Source organism: Telopea speciosissima, chromosome 7 (genome assembly GCF_018873765.1).
Source record: "Telopea speciosissima isolate NSW1024214 ecotype Mountain lineage chromosome 7, Tspe_v1, whole genome shotgun sequence".
Classification (NCBI taxonomy): Eukaryota; Viridiplantae; Streptophyta; class Magnoliopsida; order Proteales; family Proteaceae; genus Telopea; species Telopea speciosissima.
Window position 1 is genome coordinate 63,802,038 of NC_057922.1, and position 14,222 is coordinate 63,816,259.

The window sequence follows — 14,222 nt, forward strand, 5'->3', positions numbered from 1 at the left end:
AAAAGGCCAAAGAAATATTCCCTGAGTTATCAATTTCACATTTGTACTGTAAAAAGTAAAATGCAGAATGACTCTGATGATGTAACCACAACATGATTCATCGTGAATATGATCGATTCAATGATAATTGATTATAAAACATTTTAGGGACAATTTTGTTTACACGGCCCTTTTGAGATAAGCTTATCTCAATGGTTCACTATTTTAGCCATGTGGCAGGATATGTGGCAATTCTGACCATTGCATACACAGGTCTAGGTTTGGGTTAGCCACATGTCAAATTTCAGAACGTAATTCAATCAAACACCTTTTGTGTATTGGAATGCATCATTATATTTTTCAGCCGTCCGTTGATGCGCATGTACCCTCCCGTAGCTATTAGATTTTCAAGATTAATTTTGACACTTGGCAATATCCGTTTGGGCTGAAATTTGACAGGTAGGCAGGGGGACATTGGGGCCTCATTTGATCTGCCGCATGGCAGATATTTGGGCTGTTGAGACAAGCTTATCTAAATGGGTTGTTGAGGAAACCTTCGCTTGTTGTTAACCTCACAAATATGACAACGAATGAATATCAAGCAGTTCGAACTTGACAAATCTGCCAAATCCATTAAAGGTTGACAAACTTTTGTCCTAACAATGTGTAAGATATTAATTTTGAATCACTTTAGGGCAATGACTAGTTGAAATAACTATAAAATACATGAAAATAGTTAAGGAACATTACAATTGCAATCATTTGAGTGTGGGAAACAAATGGAGAATCCAATAGTTAGATGGAAAAATGAGAGATACAAGTATAGGGAAAACAATTAGAAACATAATCCTCTCTGATCACCATTAGTGGACCAAAAAACTCAAATTGCATATTTTGAAGCATTGTAGTGTTCTACCAAAAAAAGAAAGCATTATAGTGAGATATCTGCCATTACTTCAGTTGAATATTTTATCATTGATAGGACCACGATATACCTTTCTAATATCACCCCATGCACTAGTGGTTGTCATGCCATAATTCTCCCATAAAGCAAGCATTAAAATGCAAGAACACCTCAATTCATGCACTGGTATTGAGAATTTCACCATAAGCCCTTCCCAAGCTAAGATTGTGAAGTCCAAGATACTGAAAAATGATAAACGGAACTGCTTTCGTTGTCAAATTCTTCTCTAATCTTTCAATCCTGACCTAAATATAACACCAAATTTCTAGATTCCATTTATCCAAGTAAATGTGATTTATACTTCAGAACACCCAAGAAAACAAGCTTCACTACGAGAGAAATATTTTATCACTTAGACCCAATTTATAGCACCAACATATCTCTCAGCTTTTGCATCGACTGCCGTATCCTTTTAATTACTTATCAACACTAGGAGAAAAGAGTGTTCGGATGAGCTTACTCCAACCTATTCAGAAACTACCAATTTATCTCTAAGCGTTCTCCAAAAACTAACAAAGCCAAATTTTATATTTAAAAAAAAAAATCTTTGAAAATATTCACTTGACGCCAAAAAATAAAGCATGGGAATTCCTACTCCATGAGCTAGCTGGAGAAAGAACGAATTCGGCGACCACATCCATATCTCTTCTACTGTAATAAACAAAATATGAGCTTCGCATTCCCCAAGAAACTTTGAAAGAGTTGAAAACTATGTGCTCAAAATCTGTAGAAATTTATTATCTACAAGTTAACATTATCAAAATTTGATTTCGTATTTCCATATTCCAGCAGTGAAGCGTCAAAATGCATTAAAACGATTCTCAAATTGACATGAATACATTAACAAAACCAAATACCTTTTATAAATGTCTCCAAAAGCACCGCCCCAAAGCCGCTTTCTGAACAGTCCATCCGTACATTGGTGCCCCTCCCAAAGCTCAAGCCCACCAGTGACAATCCCGGGCACAAACACCACAGGGTGCTTCGCTACCAGGCCTTCTTTCTGCAGTTTCACGCCAGGCGGATCAGGCAATGGTCCCGAAATTGCTTCCGTCACGTATTGAGGGAACGAAGCCGGCATCGCATTATAAAGAAAGAGTAAAAGCCACCAAATCGAGCAGACACACCCAACGAACCAACAACAGCTATCAAGGCAAGACCATTTCTTCTTCTTCTTCGTCACCTTACTATCTTTCTCCTTTTTCTCCTCTTCTTCATCCCTTCTGAACTCCAAATTGGAGGTTTTCTCGTTTTCAGAAGCTTTCCTCCGCCTTAACATCGACATTTTCTTCCTCCACTAAATTTTCTAAATCAAAAAAGCCGAAATCCTTTTAATACTACGTTAGATTACGCATGAACAATTACTAATTAGTGGCAACTGAGGCCCTGAACTGCAAGTTTTGAACGAAGAAGCTTCGTGTCGTCTCGTCTGGTTCTTGAATCTTCTGAAAAGTATAAATTTCTTTGTTTTCTTTGTTCTTTGAAAACCTAGAAACCGGTCCGAAGCATCAGTCAACAACGGTTTCCTTGGTGAAATCGTTGGAGCCATGAAGCATGAACAAAGAAGCTATTTTAGGCTTTATTTAGCTTGGTTTGGTTTTATACGATCACGAGACTCATTACTCTCCTCGACTGTCAGAGATCAAAGTGGTCCCGTCACATGGCTTGATGCGAATCGAACGGTGTAGACAGAGATATGTTCATCATGGGCTCTGCGTGTTTGCAGTTCACTTGCTTAATTACGTTTCGGGACCCGTGTTTCCCTCTAATCTCCACGGTTTTAGTGCACAGTATCGGTTTTTATCGGCAACAAGGAAAATCGATACGGTATCGATCTGGATCGGCTGTATCGGACAACTTATCCCTTGATTTCCTTAAAATTTAATTTTTGGACCATTTTACCCCTTGTCCATAACGTGCTACTGATACGGTATCAGCATAGTATCAATATCGGTGACTAGTAAAACCGGTACGTATCACCCTAGCCAAGACCCCAAAAAAAAAAAAAACTATATCTTTCTTGCCTATTTTAGATGGAATCCTTGTAAATTTGTAATTCAATTAAAAGATTCCCACAACCTCAGTGTACTATTGCTCATTCACATGGAATTAGGGGTGTAAATGAATAGCCGAAATCTATTTCCGTATCCGTGTCTGTATCCGTTTAGCATTATTCGAATCCGCTCGAAAGCTAAACGGATGCGGATACAAATAGGCTCTAGCTATTCGAAAAGCTATATTTATATGTAAACGGATAAAATATCTTATTCGTATCCGTGTCCGTATCCGTTTAGCACTATCTGAATCCGTCCGATAGCTAATTGGATGCGGATGTGGATATAGCACTATCCGAGCCGAATCCGATCCGTTTACAACCCTACATGGGATGTTTTTATTGTTTCTTACCCAAAAAAAAAAAGGGATGTTTTTAATTGGTTTCTTTAACCTAACTCGACCATAGCTCCTGGCACCATATGAATTTATCATTTTTCTGGGCAACCATTATAGTGTGATCTGGGAGATTCTCTGCATGCTGATTCTGAAAAACCCTTCTTTGTTTTTATGGGAGAGGATTCACTGCCCGACAGTGTGACCCTTGTGCCAGTGTGGGGATCAATCATAATACATGTGAGAATATCAACAATGATAGGATATTTGCATTTCACGTGGGTGCAATGGTCATTTTCGCCTTAGGCTGTGTCTAGGCGTGGAACCCACGCTGCAGGGCAATGTTCTTTTTCCTTATTTTTATACATACATGTATTTTGATGTCTCGGTGACGGAAGGCCGTCTGCTTGTGTCCAATATGTCCAACGCCTCATCTGTCATGCGACAGGCTTGTTCTTCTGCTCCTGCTGATATTCCTCCAACGCATGTGGCTATCTGCTCGGATGGTGCTTGGGATGCCCAGTTGTGGAGAGGCAGCAGGGGAGTAGTTCTCAAAGCTGTTGAAGGTGGATTTATTGCGGCTCAGTGTAAGACGAGCTTTGCATTTTCAGTCGCAGTTGTGGAAGTTGAGGGAGTTTGTGATGGGCTTCTTATGGACATGTTCTTGGGCCTTCGTTCTGTTGTAGTGTTTTCTGATTGTTTGAGTGTTGTTGCTGCCTTAGGAGGCGAGTCTTGTTCCTTAGATTGGGTTTCTAGAGTTGTAATTGATGATACTTTAGCTCTTTTTTCTTCTTTTGATTCTATAGTGTTTTTGCATATTCCCCGCTCCAGCAATGGAGAGGCCCATTCTCTTGCAAATGGTGCCTTGCGTCTGAGAAATTCGCGGTCTTGGTGGGGTATTCCCCCTTTGTTGTTTGGTTCCGTTGTCCCTAGAGGGAGGTTTTCCTCCTCTCTTTTCTCTTAAATAAAATCCTGTTTGTTTCTGGTCCCAAAAAAGAAAAAATTTGCAAACCGAAACCACTTTATCAAAATCAAATTGAACTGTTTAAACCATAACCAATAAACTATTTATTAATTGGTTCGATTTTGGTTTTAAGAAGTGAAATCATTTATTTAAACGGTTTGATTTTTACTAAAAATTAAAAATCGTTCACACTATCGGTTTTGAACTGATTAGAACCAGCATGCTATTGAACCATACCTACCAAACTGGTAAAAAAAAAGGGTTTAGTCCTAGCATTCTATATATGATCTCTATGTTTTGTAGAGGATTTACACTATGTATATTATTTTTAAGGAAAGAGAACGCTACCTAGTCACGTGCCATGAGCGACTCTTGCGGGGAGGCCTGAAATGACCGTCATACCCCCAGGGAAAAGCGGACGAAACAAGGTAGCGTTCTTTTATCCTTATTACTATTTCTTAAGTCATAAATGGGCCTAGATGTCGTGGTTCAAGCCCATCAGCATCAAATTTCTTTTATGGGTCTAAAAAATTTACAAGCTCCCAAGTGGGCCAAACAATTTTAACATGAATCAGAAATAAAATCAAAACTGAAACCAACAAAAAGCATTTAATCGAAAACTGTTTAATTGGAATCTCTCTCCTTCTTTTTTTTTTTTTTTATATTATTTTTGAATTAGTCATAATCATTTATTAATTGGTTTCGATTAGAGATATTATGACCATTTAATAAACGGCTCGATTTTGATTTATACCATTCATATTTGGACTGAAAAAAATCGATCTGATTAACACCCTTAGCTGCATGTGTAACATTTTGGAAGTCATATTGTGTTTTCTTAAAATATTTGGTAATGATAAATTCTCTTTGGTCTATAAACATGTTTACCATTTTGAAATGGAATGCCCCGAATATGCCTTTCTTGCATAACAATGGCTAACTTGGTTGATAGAGCCTTAGCACATAAAACAAATAGGTATGAAGAAAGCGGATCTCCTTTCCTAATGCCTCTCGAAGGGTAAAAGATAGGGAGCAAAGCACCATTAAGCAAAATCCCCATTTGAGTATTCTCGACACAGAATATGACTTTTTGCACTCTATTATCAAATCCATAATTTAGAAGTACACTTCTGAGAAATGGCCACTCCAATCTGTCATATGCTTTGTTCATGTCGATCTTGAGAGATAAATACCCCTTTCTTCCCCTTCTGAACTTCATGATTTTATGAAGGAGCTCATGAAAAACAACACGTTATCTTGAATCTATCTCCCGTTGATGAAACCGTTCTGATTGAAGGAGATGATCCGATTCATAATAGGACGCAATCTATTGACCATGATTTTTTAAATGACTTTGTAAGTGAAGTTGCAGACTGATCGACCTATATTCATGAATAGAGGAAGGATAATCTTCCTTAGGAATGAGAGAGAGAAATGTTTGATTCATTTGAAGAGAGAAAGTCCCTGAGTTAAAGAAGCTCTTAACACAATCAATAATATCCTTTCCAATCCCATTCCATGATTTTTGAAAAAACTAACCAAAAAACCCATCCGGCTCAGGAGATTTGTTTGAAGGCATGGACATGACAGTTTTGAAAATCTCTTCATCGGTAACTGGTCTTGTGAGAGAAATATTATCCTCCGAGGAAACCCTGCCTCTAATAGGATCGAGATATCCTTCATCAACATGAGGATTTTGAGTCGAGTCAGCTCCCTACCAATATCAACTTCTTCAGTGAATGTGTCCATTAACATTAATAGATTTGATGAAGTTTCTAACTCTTCTTTTGACAATGGAGTGATGGAAGAACCTAGTATTCCGATCATCACTCTTAATCCAATCCGCTCTAGACTTTTGTTGCCATAGGATTTCTTCTTGATGATTCAATTTTCTAAGGTTAACAATGTAGTACTTCTCATTAAAAAACTAGTATCCTCTTTTACTATATAAGGGAGTAGTGGGTGAGTGTGAGATATAGTAAAGAAATAAGAGAAGGTTTTCTCTCATGTTCTTCGTATCGAGATCCAGCATGACGGTGTTCTCTCTGTCAAGGGAAGAATGGAAAGTATTTTGATTTTTCCGTATTTATCACAGTAGGTTTTGAGGTGAGAATACATGATTTTGTGAATCCACCTTTGTTTGGTGAGTTCCTTTGTAATCCAAGAGATGTTTGTTCATGACGTTTTGTCGGCCTCTATATTGCCTATAAATGAGATCTTGTAACCCCATTATTTATCATCGTGGAAATTTTATCTAGATGAGATCCCGTGGTTTTTTCTTTTCTCCTTGAAAAGGTTTTCCACATTAAATTGACGTGTGCTTTTATAGTTTGGGTTGATTTATTTCAATGTTATTATTCTACACATATTTGATTATCGTTGTGGATCTTCATTAATTTACACACATGTGAGTAAAGATTATTTTTTTCCAACAATCACAAAAATGAATGTTGTAATTGTAACATCTGATCACAGACGAAAAATGATTGAGAGTTGGCGAAAATTCAAGAACGAGATGCTCAGTGTTATATTTTTCTCTTTCCCTCTCCTTCTTTGTGTTTTTGGTTATCCAAACCTTTGAGCGTAGAAGAGTGAAAGGATCTCATCATAATATCATATTCAATTTACTCTCTCTTGGATTACCTGCATGGATTAACAAATTTCAGGTGGGGTGGGGGGGTTGATCCCGAATGCAAACAAATAAAAGCTGACTATAGAAGTGTCTTATTTTACACATTAATCTGGTTAAGAAAAGCTTCTTTGATGGTCCTAACATCTGTGAAAGTATAAGTTTATTCTTTGATGGTCCTAACATTCGGTTAAGAAAAGTTTATTTTTAATACCTTCCCCTTATTTTTATTTTTTTTATGTACTCTACCTAGCTGCCGAATGAGACTTCAACTATCAATTACAAGAGATTTCTAATCACTAAAGGGAGAAGAAGGGGGTGGGGGAGAAGTGGAGATGTAAAGCTGAGAGAAGTGGTCGAACACTCTACTTATCTCAATGGTAATTTAAGATAGGATCGAGTTTCCCTCTACCAACAGTGAATAGGAAGGCGGGAGAGGGCAGGAAAGGAAGGTATTGGGAGGGTATTTTGGAACATACCAAAACCCTAGGAGGAGTTTGTGAACCCTAGCATAAGGAGTGAACCGTGCTATATGGGTGGAGAGAAACTTAGTCCGTAAAGATATGCCCCCAAAAAACCCATCTACAAAGGATTAACTTGTGCCAAGTCTACACAAAAAGGCAAAGGTTAGGGATGGAATTGACCGAGTATGCAAGATATTGGCACATCTCTTCAAGTCGAATCAGTATTATTGTCTTGTAGCGATATACAAATGGTTGGAATCGATCAAAATCAGCTTAAACCCTATAAATTTGAATTAACAACATGTAACAAAGATTTTTTTGAAGTTTTTTATTCAACAAACTTGGGGATTTAGCTAAGAGATAGGTTTTTTTTTTGTTATTTATTACTTAAATTAAGAAAAAGAATTGCAAAAAAGGGAGATCAAACATCAAACAAGGCGAATCAAAAAAAATTTAAAAAAAATGCTAGAATCACGACCAATCCCAATAGAACAAGTCATTGGTGAACTCCCCTATACCACTTGCTTAAATAAAAGAAAATGAAATGATCTCGCTACATTTCAATAAATGATTCCAGTTTGTCTTATTTCATTGGTGCACTCCCCTATGCCACTTGCCTAAAGAAACCTCTCCCAAATATCAAAATACGACTTGATAGAACAAGTCAAACCGATATTGTTTATATTCTTGTTGATTGGGTAAGATGGATTTTGTTAGATGAATATAAAAGAGACACACTAGCTAATAGCATCTAAAGCCCATCGCCCTTAATGGGCTATTAGTTTATTTGAAAGCAAGAGGCATTTATAGTAATGGCTACGACTCAGAAGCTACCGATATATAGGCTTTTAGCCCTTCTACTGCTGGATCCCCTTTTTATCATTCCATGGTGGTCGCATGCACGGCAAGCAAAGAAAAACCCCCTTGTAAAGTTATGGATTAGTACTGTTCTATGTGTTATATAGAACCTTGAACATCCTATTGAATACTAATTAACAAATCTAATTGTTCTTTTTCTATCTCCACAAAAAAAATAAAAGATAAATTATACGTCACCCCTTGATTTTCAAACGAAATTTAGATCAATCCCTGGTCTTTAAAAAAACTCAAATCACCAAAACGAGTAGTGGGTGAGGGTGAGATATAGTGAAGAAAGAGGGAAGGTTTTCTTTCATGATCCAAAACGAGTTGAGGCGTGACAACGTTCTGATTTTTTCGTATTTATCATGGTAGGTTTGGAAGTGAGAATACATGATCTTATGAATCCACCTTTGTTTGATGAGCTACTTTGTAATTCAAGAGAGGTTTGTTCTTGATGTTTTGTTACTCTCTATATTGTCTTGAGAGGAGATCTTGTAACCCCATTATTTATCATAGTGAAAGTTTTATCTGGATAAGATCTTGTAGTTTTTCCTTTTTGCCTTAAAAGGGTTTTCAATGTTAAAATTGGTGTGTGATTTTATATTTTAGGTTGATTTGTTTCAGTGTTATTATTATACACATATTTGATTATTTTATATATAATTTGTTATCGTTGTGGATCTCCATTATCTTGCATACAGGTAAAAAAATATTATTTTTTTTCTTTACAATCACAACGATGATTGTTGTAAATGTTCGATTACTATCAAAAAACAATTGCAAGGTTTGATTACGACGAAAAATGATTGAGAGTTAGTGAAGATCCAAGAACGATATATCTCAATAATAGTATTGGCAAGAGGCTGAACCACTGTAAAATGCTCAATGTTATATCTTTCTCTTTCCCTCTCTTTTTTTTGTGTTTTTGGCTACCCAATCCTTGAGTGTAAAAAAGGGTGAAAAAGATCTCATCATGGATTGCCTACATGGGTTAACAACTTTCAGGTGGGGTGGGGGGATTGATCCCAAATGCAAACAAATAAAAGCTGACTATATAAGTGTCTTATTTTACAGATTTTACACATTAATCCAGTTAAGAAAAACTTCTTTGATGATCCTAACATCTGTCAAAAGTATTAGTTTATTTTTATTTATTTTATCAATCCTACCTAGCTGCCGAATGAGACTTCAACTATCAACTACAAGAGATTTCTAACCACTAAAGAGACAAGAAGGGGAAGGGAGGAGGGGAGAATGCTTTATGGCACAAAGTACTAGTTTATTTAGCATTCAGATTTTGAGGACTTGTTGATATCTCACCATTCTCCTATTTCCTATATAGAGAATTAGAGATATAAAGCTGAGAGAAGTGGTCGAACACAACTTATCTCAATGGTAATTAAAGATGTGCCCCAAATAACCCATCTACAGAGGATCAGCTTGTGCCAAGTTTGCACAAGATATTGGCACGCGTATTCAAGATATTGGCACGCGTCTTCGAGTCAAATCAGTATTATTGTCTTGTGAACTTGTGATGATATAAAAATGATTGGAATCGATGAGAATTAGTGTGGTCTACGCCAGCACTCCCATGTGTCTCTCTCCTTCTCAAAACAAGGGGACAGATGTGTCTTTTTATATAGAGAAGAGAGAGATAGACTCATGGGAGTGCTAGTGTAGGCCATACTTTTAGACAGAGATCTTTTTCCCAATTTAAAGTTAAGAGCAAGTAACAAAGATTTCTCAAAAATTTATGATTTCTTGAAGTTTTTTATTCAACATATTGGAAGTTTTGCTGAGAAAAAAGTTTTGTTGATTTTTTTGCTATTTTTAGTGGAGAGGCTGTTTTTGAGTCTCTGGAAACAGTTTTTCCGCATAGCGGGGGTAAGGCTATATACATTATGATCCTCCCCAGACCCTGCAGTGACGAGAGCCTCGTGCACTAGGTATGCCTTTTCTTTTTATTAACTAAATTAAGAAAAATAATTGCAAAAAATAGAGATCAAACATCAAACAAGACGATTCAAACAAGAGAAATGCAAGAATCAAGATCAATCCCGATCTTAATAGACCGATTCAACCAATCCAATTCCTAGTTCCTTGAACCGTGCTTGGGACACTTATATATGGCTTCTAATTCCTTTGCTTTAGGTGTGGGGCCTTGAAACATAACAAAGGATATGTTAGCTCCTTTCTGTCTATCTCTACCTTTCTCATATGAAATGATCTCGCTACGATTCCATTTTGTCGTATCTCATTAGTGTGCTCTCCTATGCCACTTGCTTAACGAACCCTCTCCCATATACCAAAATAAGACTTGATAGAACAAGTCAAGCCCATATTGTTTTATTCTTGTTGATTGGACAAGATGGTTTTTGTTACATGAATATAGAAATCAGGAGACAAGTCATAGACACACTAATAGCATCTAAAGCCCATCTCCCTTAATGGGCTATTAGTTTATTTGAAAGCAAGAGCCACTCATAGTAGTGGCTACGGACTAAGGAGCCACCAATTTATAGGCTTTTAGCTCTACTATGGCTGGATACCCTTATTTCATTCCATGGTGGTCGCATGCACGGCAAGCAAAGAAAACCCTCCTTGTAAAGTTATGGATTAGAACTGTTCTATGTGTTATATAGAAAGCTTTGAACAGTCTCTATAGTCTATTCTCCTATGCTTTGTTTACATTATATTGAAAGAGAGAGAAAGAAGAAATGAATGTTGTCACCATAAAGAAAGGCATCTCACCATCATTAATAATTATTTCAGATTTATATTTATTGTGGTTGTCTACCCATCACTTTAGTTACTTTTGGGATGAGAAGCTGTCTGCAAGTATTCATCATTTCGGGCAGCTAAGTCCAACAAAGCAGGTAGGGGTCCGGTCGGCTCGGGTCGGGTTGGTTTGGTTTAGTTCAATTTTAGTTTTGATTAAATTGATTCAATATATTTGTTGGGTCAAATCGAAGTCGAACCATTAAGGTGCAGTGCGCTTTTGTTTTTTTATCTGGTTTGATTCTGATTTTCTATTAGCTTTTCTTAATGGGGTGTCATCAGTTTAGTGTAGGTTGCTGTCCGGTTTAATTTCAGACACTTCTAAAAGTGTATTTAGAACTTGACACATTTTCTTGATTGTTCGTTTTCTTATTCTCAAAAAGTTTCTTAATTTAGGAATTAAAAGTCGGTATTTAAAATATTTGACAGTATTATACCATTATCTAATTATCACAAGTTTTCATTTGTCATAAAATTATGACTACACTTGGTAAAATGACTAGGTTAACTTTTTTGGGGAAAATCTCATCAAAAAAATATATATATATATTTGGGAAAAAAATGTGTTATCCCAAAATAGCAAAAGAGTAATAATACAAATTAAGAAAAAAGATCTCTACTTGATGGTGTTTCCTACATCCTCTCATAGGTCACCGTGAGATGACACCTCTACCCACTACCGCCACTAGGTATATACCCATGCATGTTCACCCATTAGCCTAGACGCTTGTGTAGAAACCATGCAACCAAGTAGAGATATCTTGACCTACAAATTCTTTGATACCATGTTAAGTGTCAATAAGAAAATCTCTATATACAAGAAAAACTATTTTGGTTTTGGGAAAAGGGTATCTGATTTGTTGATCTATCTTTTTTCATTCTCACAAAGAATTGATCTTGTTGCCCTCCTCTATACGACCCCGTGTTGTTGCACCTAATTGTTGTTCTCCCCATTGCCACTTGCTAAAAAAACTTCTCTTTCTGTATTTTTATTGGGTTTTTAGGGTTAGGTTTTCAGTTTTGATTGATCCAATCAATTTTGTTTTCTATTGGATTTTTTAAAAAGTTGAACCAAAATAAAATCATTAAAAGTTTGCTTCGATCAATTAGACCAATTCGGGTTGGAATTTGACACCCATAGAAGCAAAGATACCACCACTCTACTTATATTATAGAAACATTCAAGAGTGTCTTAATGTCTCCTAAGATTTTGAACCCATTCAATCACCAAACCAGTTTTTGGAATAGAAATCAATGAAGGAATGGGGCTCATGATAGCTAGGAAGGTGATATTTTTCTATTTCTATCTGGTTCATTCATTGTTCCATGGAAAATGGAGGAACACATAAAAAGATAAATAAGGGAAATACATGGAAGGAACGATTGGGAAAAAAAAAAACAAAAAAATGGTAGAAGTCAACAAAGTAAAGAAAAACATTATTATGAACCAATGTGGAAGGCAAATCAAAAAGGTCAATTGAGGATGAAACATGAATATAACTATATAGTCTGAAGCAACAAAGTCAATGGCCGACCTAAGTGGAGCAATGAGAGCTTTGCTGGCACGCTTGACCCACGTTCATGACTCATAACCCCCCTCCCCTCTGCCTCTCCCAAGTCTCACCCTCACCCAGAAATGCCTCATGCTATCTCAATTAAAAGGCTTAGTAAATCTTGAGAAATCTTGTTTTTTTTTGACCTTTTCTTCTAAACTCCTTTTTGAAAGGTATTTTTCACTTAAACAAGAAAAATAAAAAACAATTTGTGTATTAAGAAAAAATAAAAGGTTATGTGCACAACCGTGCAAATAAAGTTCTTACAATCATTGAGGGAGAGATATCATCAATCCAACAACCTTTTAACGAGGGTGGAATGGTGGATCGAGTCCCGATCCTCTCATGCGCGCCAATGAGTGCAGCGTGCATTGAACGGTTAGAATTGTCTAACAAGCGCCCCAAGAATAGCTCCAGACATTTGATATGCGTTGGAGAGATTTTTTTGTGGGTGGATCTGGATCTGGACCTAGATCTGTATCAAAGTCGATCAAGATTGGTGAGAAATTATTTTTTTTTATCAAAACACCCACTAACCTAATTCTCGTGCAAGAATTGAACGAGTTAAATCGATCCAAAAGTGTGATATCTCTTATCTGCAAAGAGGAATTTCAGTGTCTCCTCTAAATTTGTGGACAATTCTGAAAGGTATAGTTCAATTTTCTGAGTGTTTTGAAATTGGTATTTTCACGTATGTTTCAAGGGAGAATAACAACTTGTCTGACCTGATTTTAAAAACCCAAAATTGAGATCTAAATCGATAAAAAATCGATTAGAATCTGTCAAAATAGGTTATAATTGTAGTTTCGTATAAGGATAGAACAAGCCGGGTTATCAGAATCAATCAAGATCAGTAAAACATAAATCAGAATGTGTCAAAACATGCCCTAACCTTAGTTTCTATAAAGGAATGGGACGAGACAAATCAATGATTTTAAATATGAAATCAGAGGTGATAATGGAATCAGCCAAAATCAATTCCAAAAATCTTAGAATCAACTCCTCCGATTCGAAACTCAAAGATCCGGTCCCAAAAATCTTAGTATCAGCTTCTCTGAAATGTCCTTAATTATGATCGATTAGGGCCGATTTCGGTCCGAATTAACCAATTTGACCCATCCCAATTCTTATTTTTTAGACAATGAGCCGGGTGGACCGGAATCCCTTCCTTTCCGGGTCTTCCGGAAGAAGGTGCCAAACTGCCAAAGCTCAAATTAATTTCTTTGATTTAAAAACAAAGCACCTCAGCAAAGACACCCGGAGATAAGGAGCTTGGTCTGCGCCGTTACCGTTAGAGCCTAGTAATTCAAGTTGGCCCCACCACTAACCCACTTGCACTCACCAACTAATACTTGCAATAAAATCACGCATAGTGAGTTTATCCAGGTGAAAACGGGTAAAGACTTTTAGAGTAGAAAACGTGTAAAAACGTGTCAGTAAAACACTTTTCATCCAAAGGGTAAAAGTAAAACAAGGGGTTTCAACGGGTATGGCCAAAAGTACTACCCGAACAAGATCCATCTTACAACAATGTTACCACATGCTTTTCGTTCTTTTTTTACCCACTAATAGGAACTGGGTCATGAGTGTGACGTAACGAAATCAATGATCCCTTACGTGCTTTTAAGAGTTACACTTACAT

The 14,222-nt window shown here is 36.7% G+C and overlaps 1 protein-coding gene across 2 annotated transcripts in view; it reads right to left on the reverse strand.

The window, feature by feature from the left end:
- LOC122667478 (phospholipid:diacylglycerol acyltransferase 1-like) overlaps nucleotides 1-14,037 on the reverse strand; it is a 32,455-nt gene extending 18,418 nt beyond the window's left edge. Inside the window, exons 1-2 of one of the 2 annotated variants that reach the window (XM_043863751.1) lie at nucleotides 14,024-14,037; nucleotides 1,801-2,235 (exon numbers count right to left, since the gene is read on the reverse strand). In XM_043863751.1, coding sequence (XP_043719686.1) covers nucleotides 1,801-2,228 — 428 coding nt within the window. In that variant the 5' untranslated portion in view covers nucleotides 2,229-2,235; nucleotides 14,024-14,037. Of the gene's footprint in view, nucleotides 1-1,800; nucleotides 2,292-14,023 lie in introns of those variants that run through there. The other variant, XM_043863752.1, reaches the window with a different exon arrangement.
- Nucleotides 14,038-14,222: the final 185 nt, after the last annotated feature.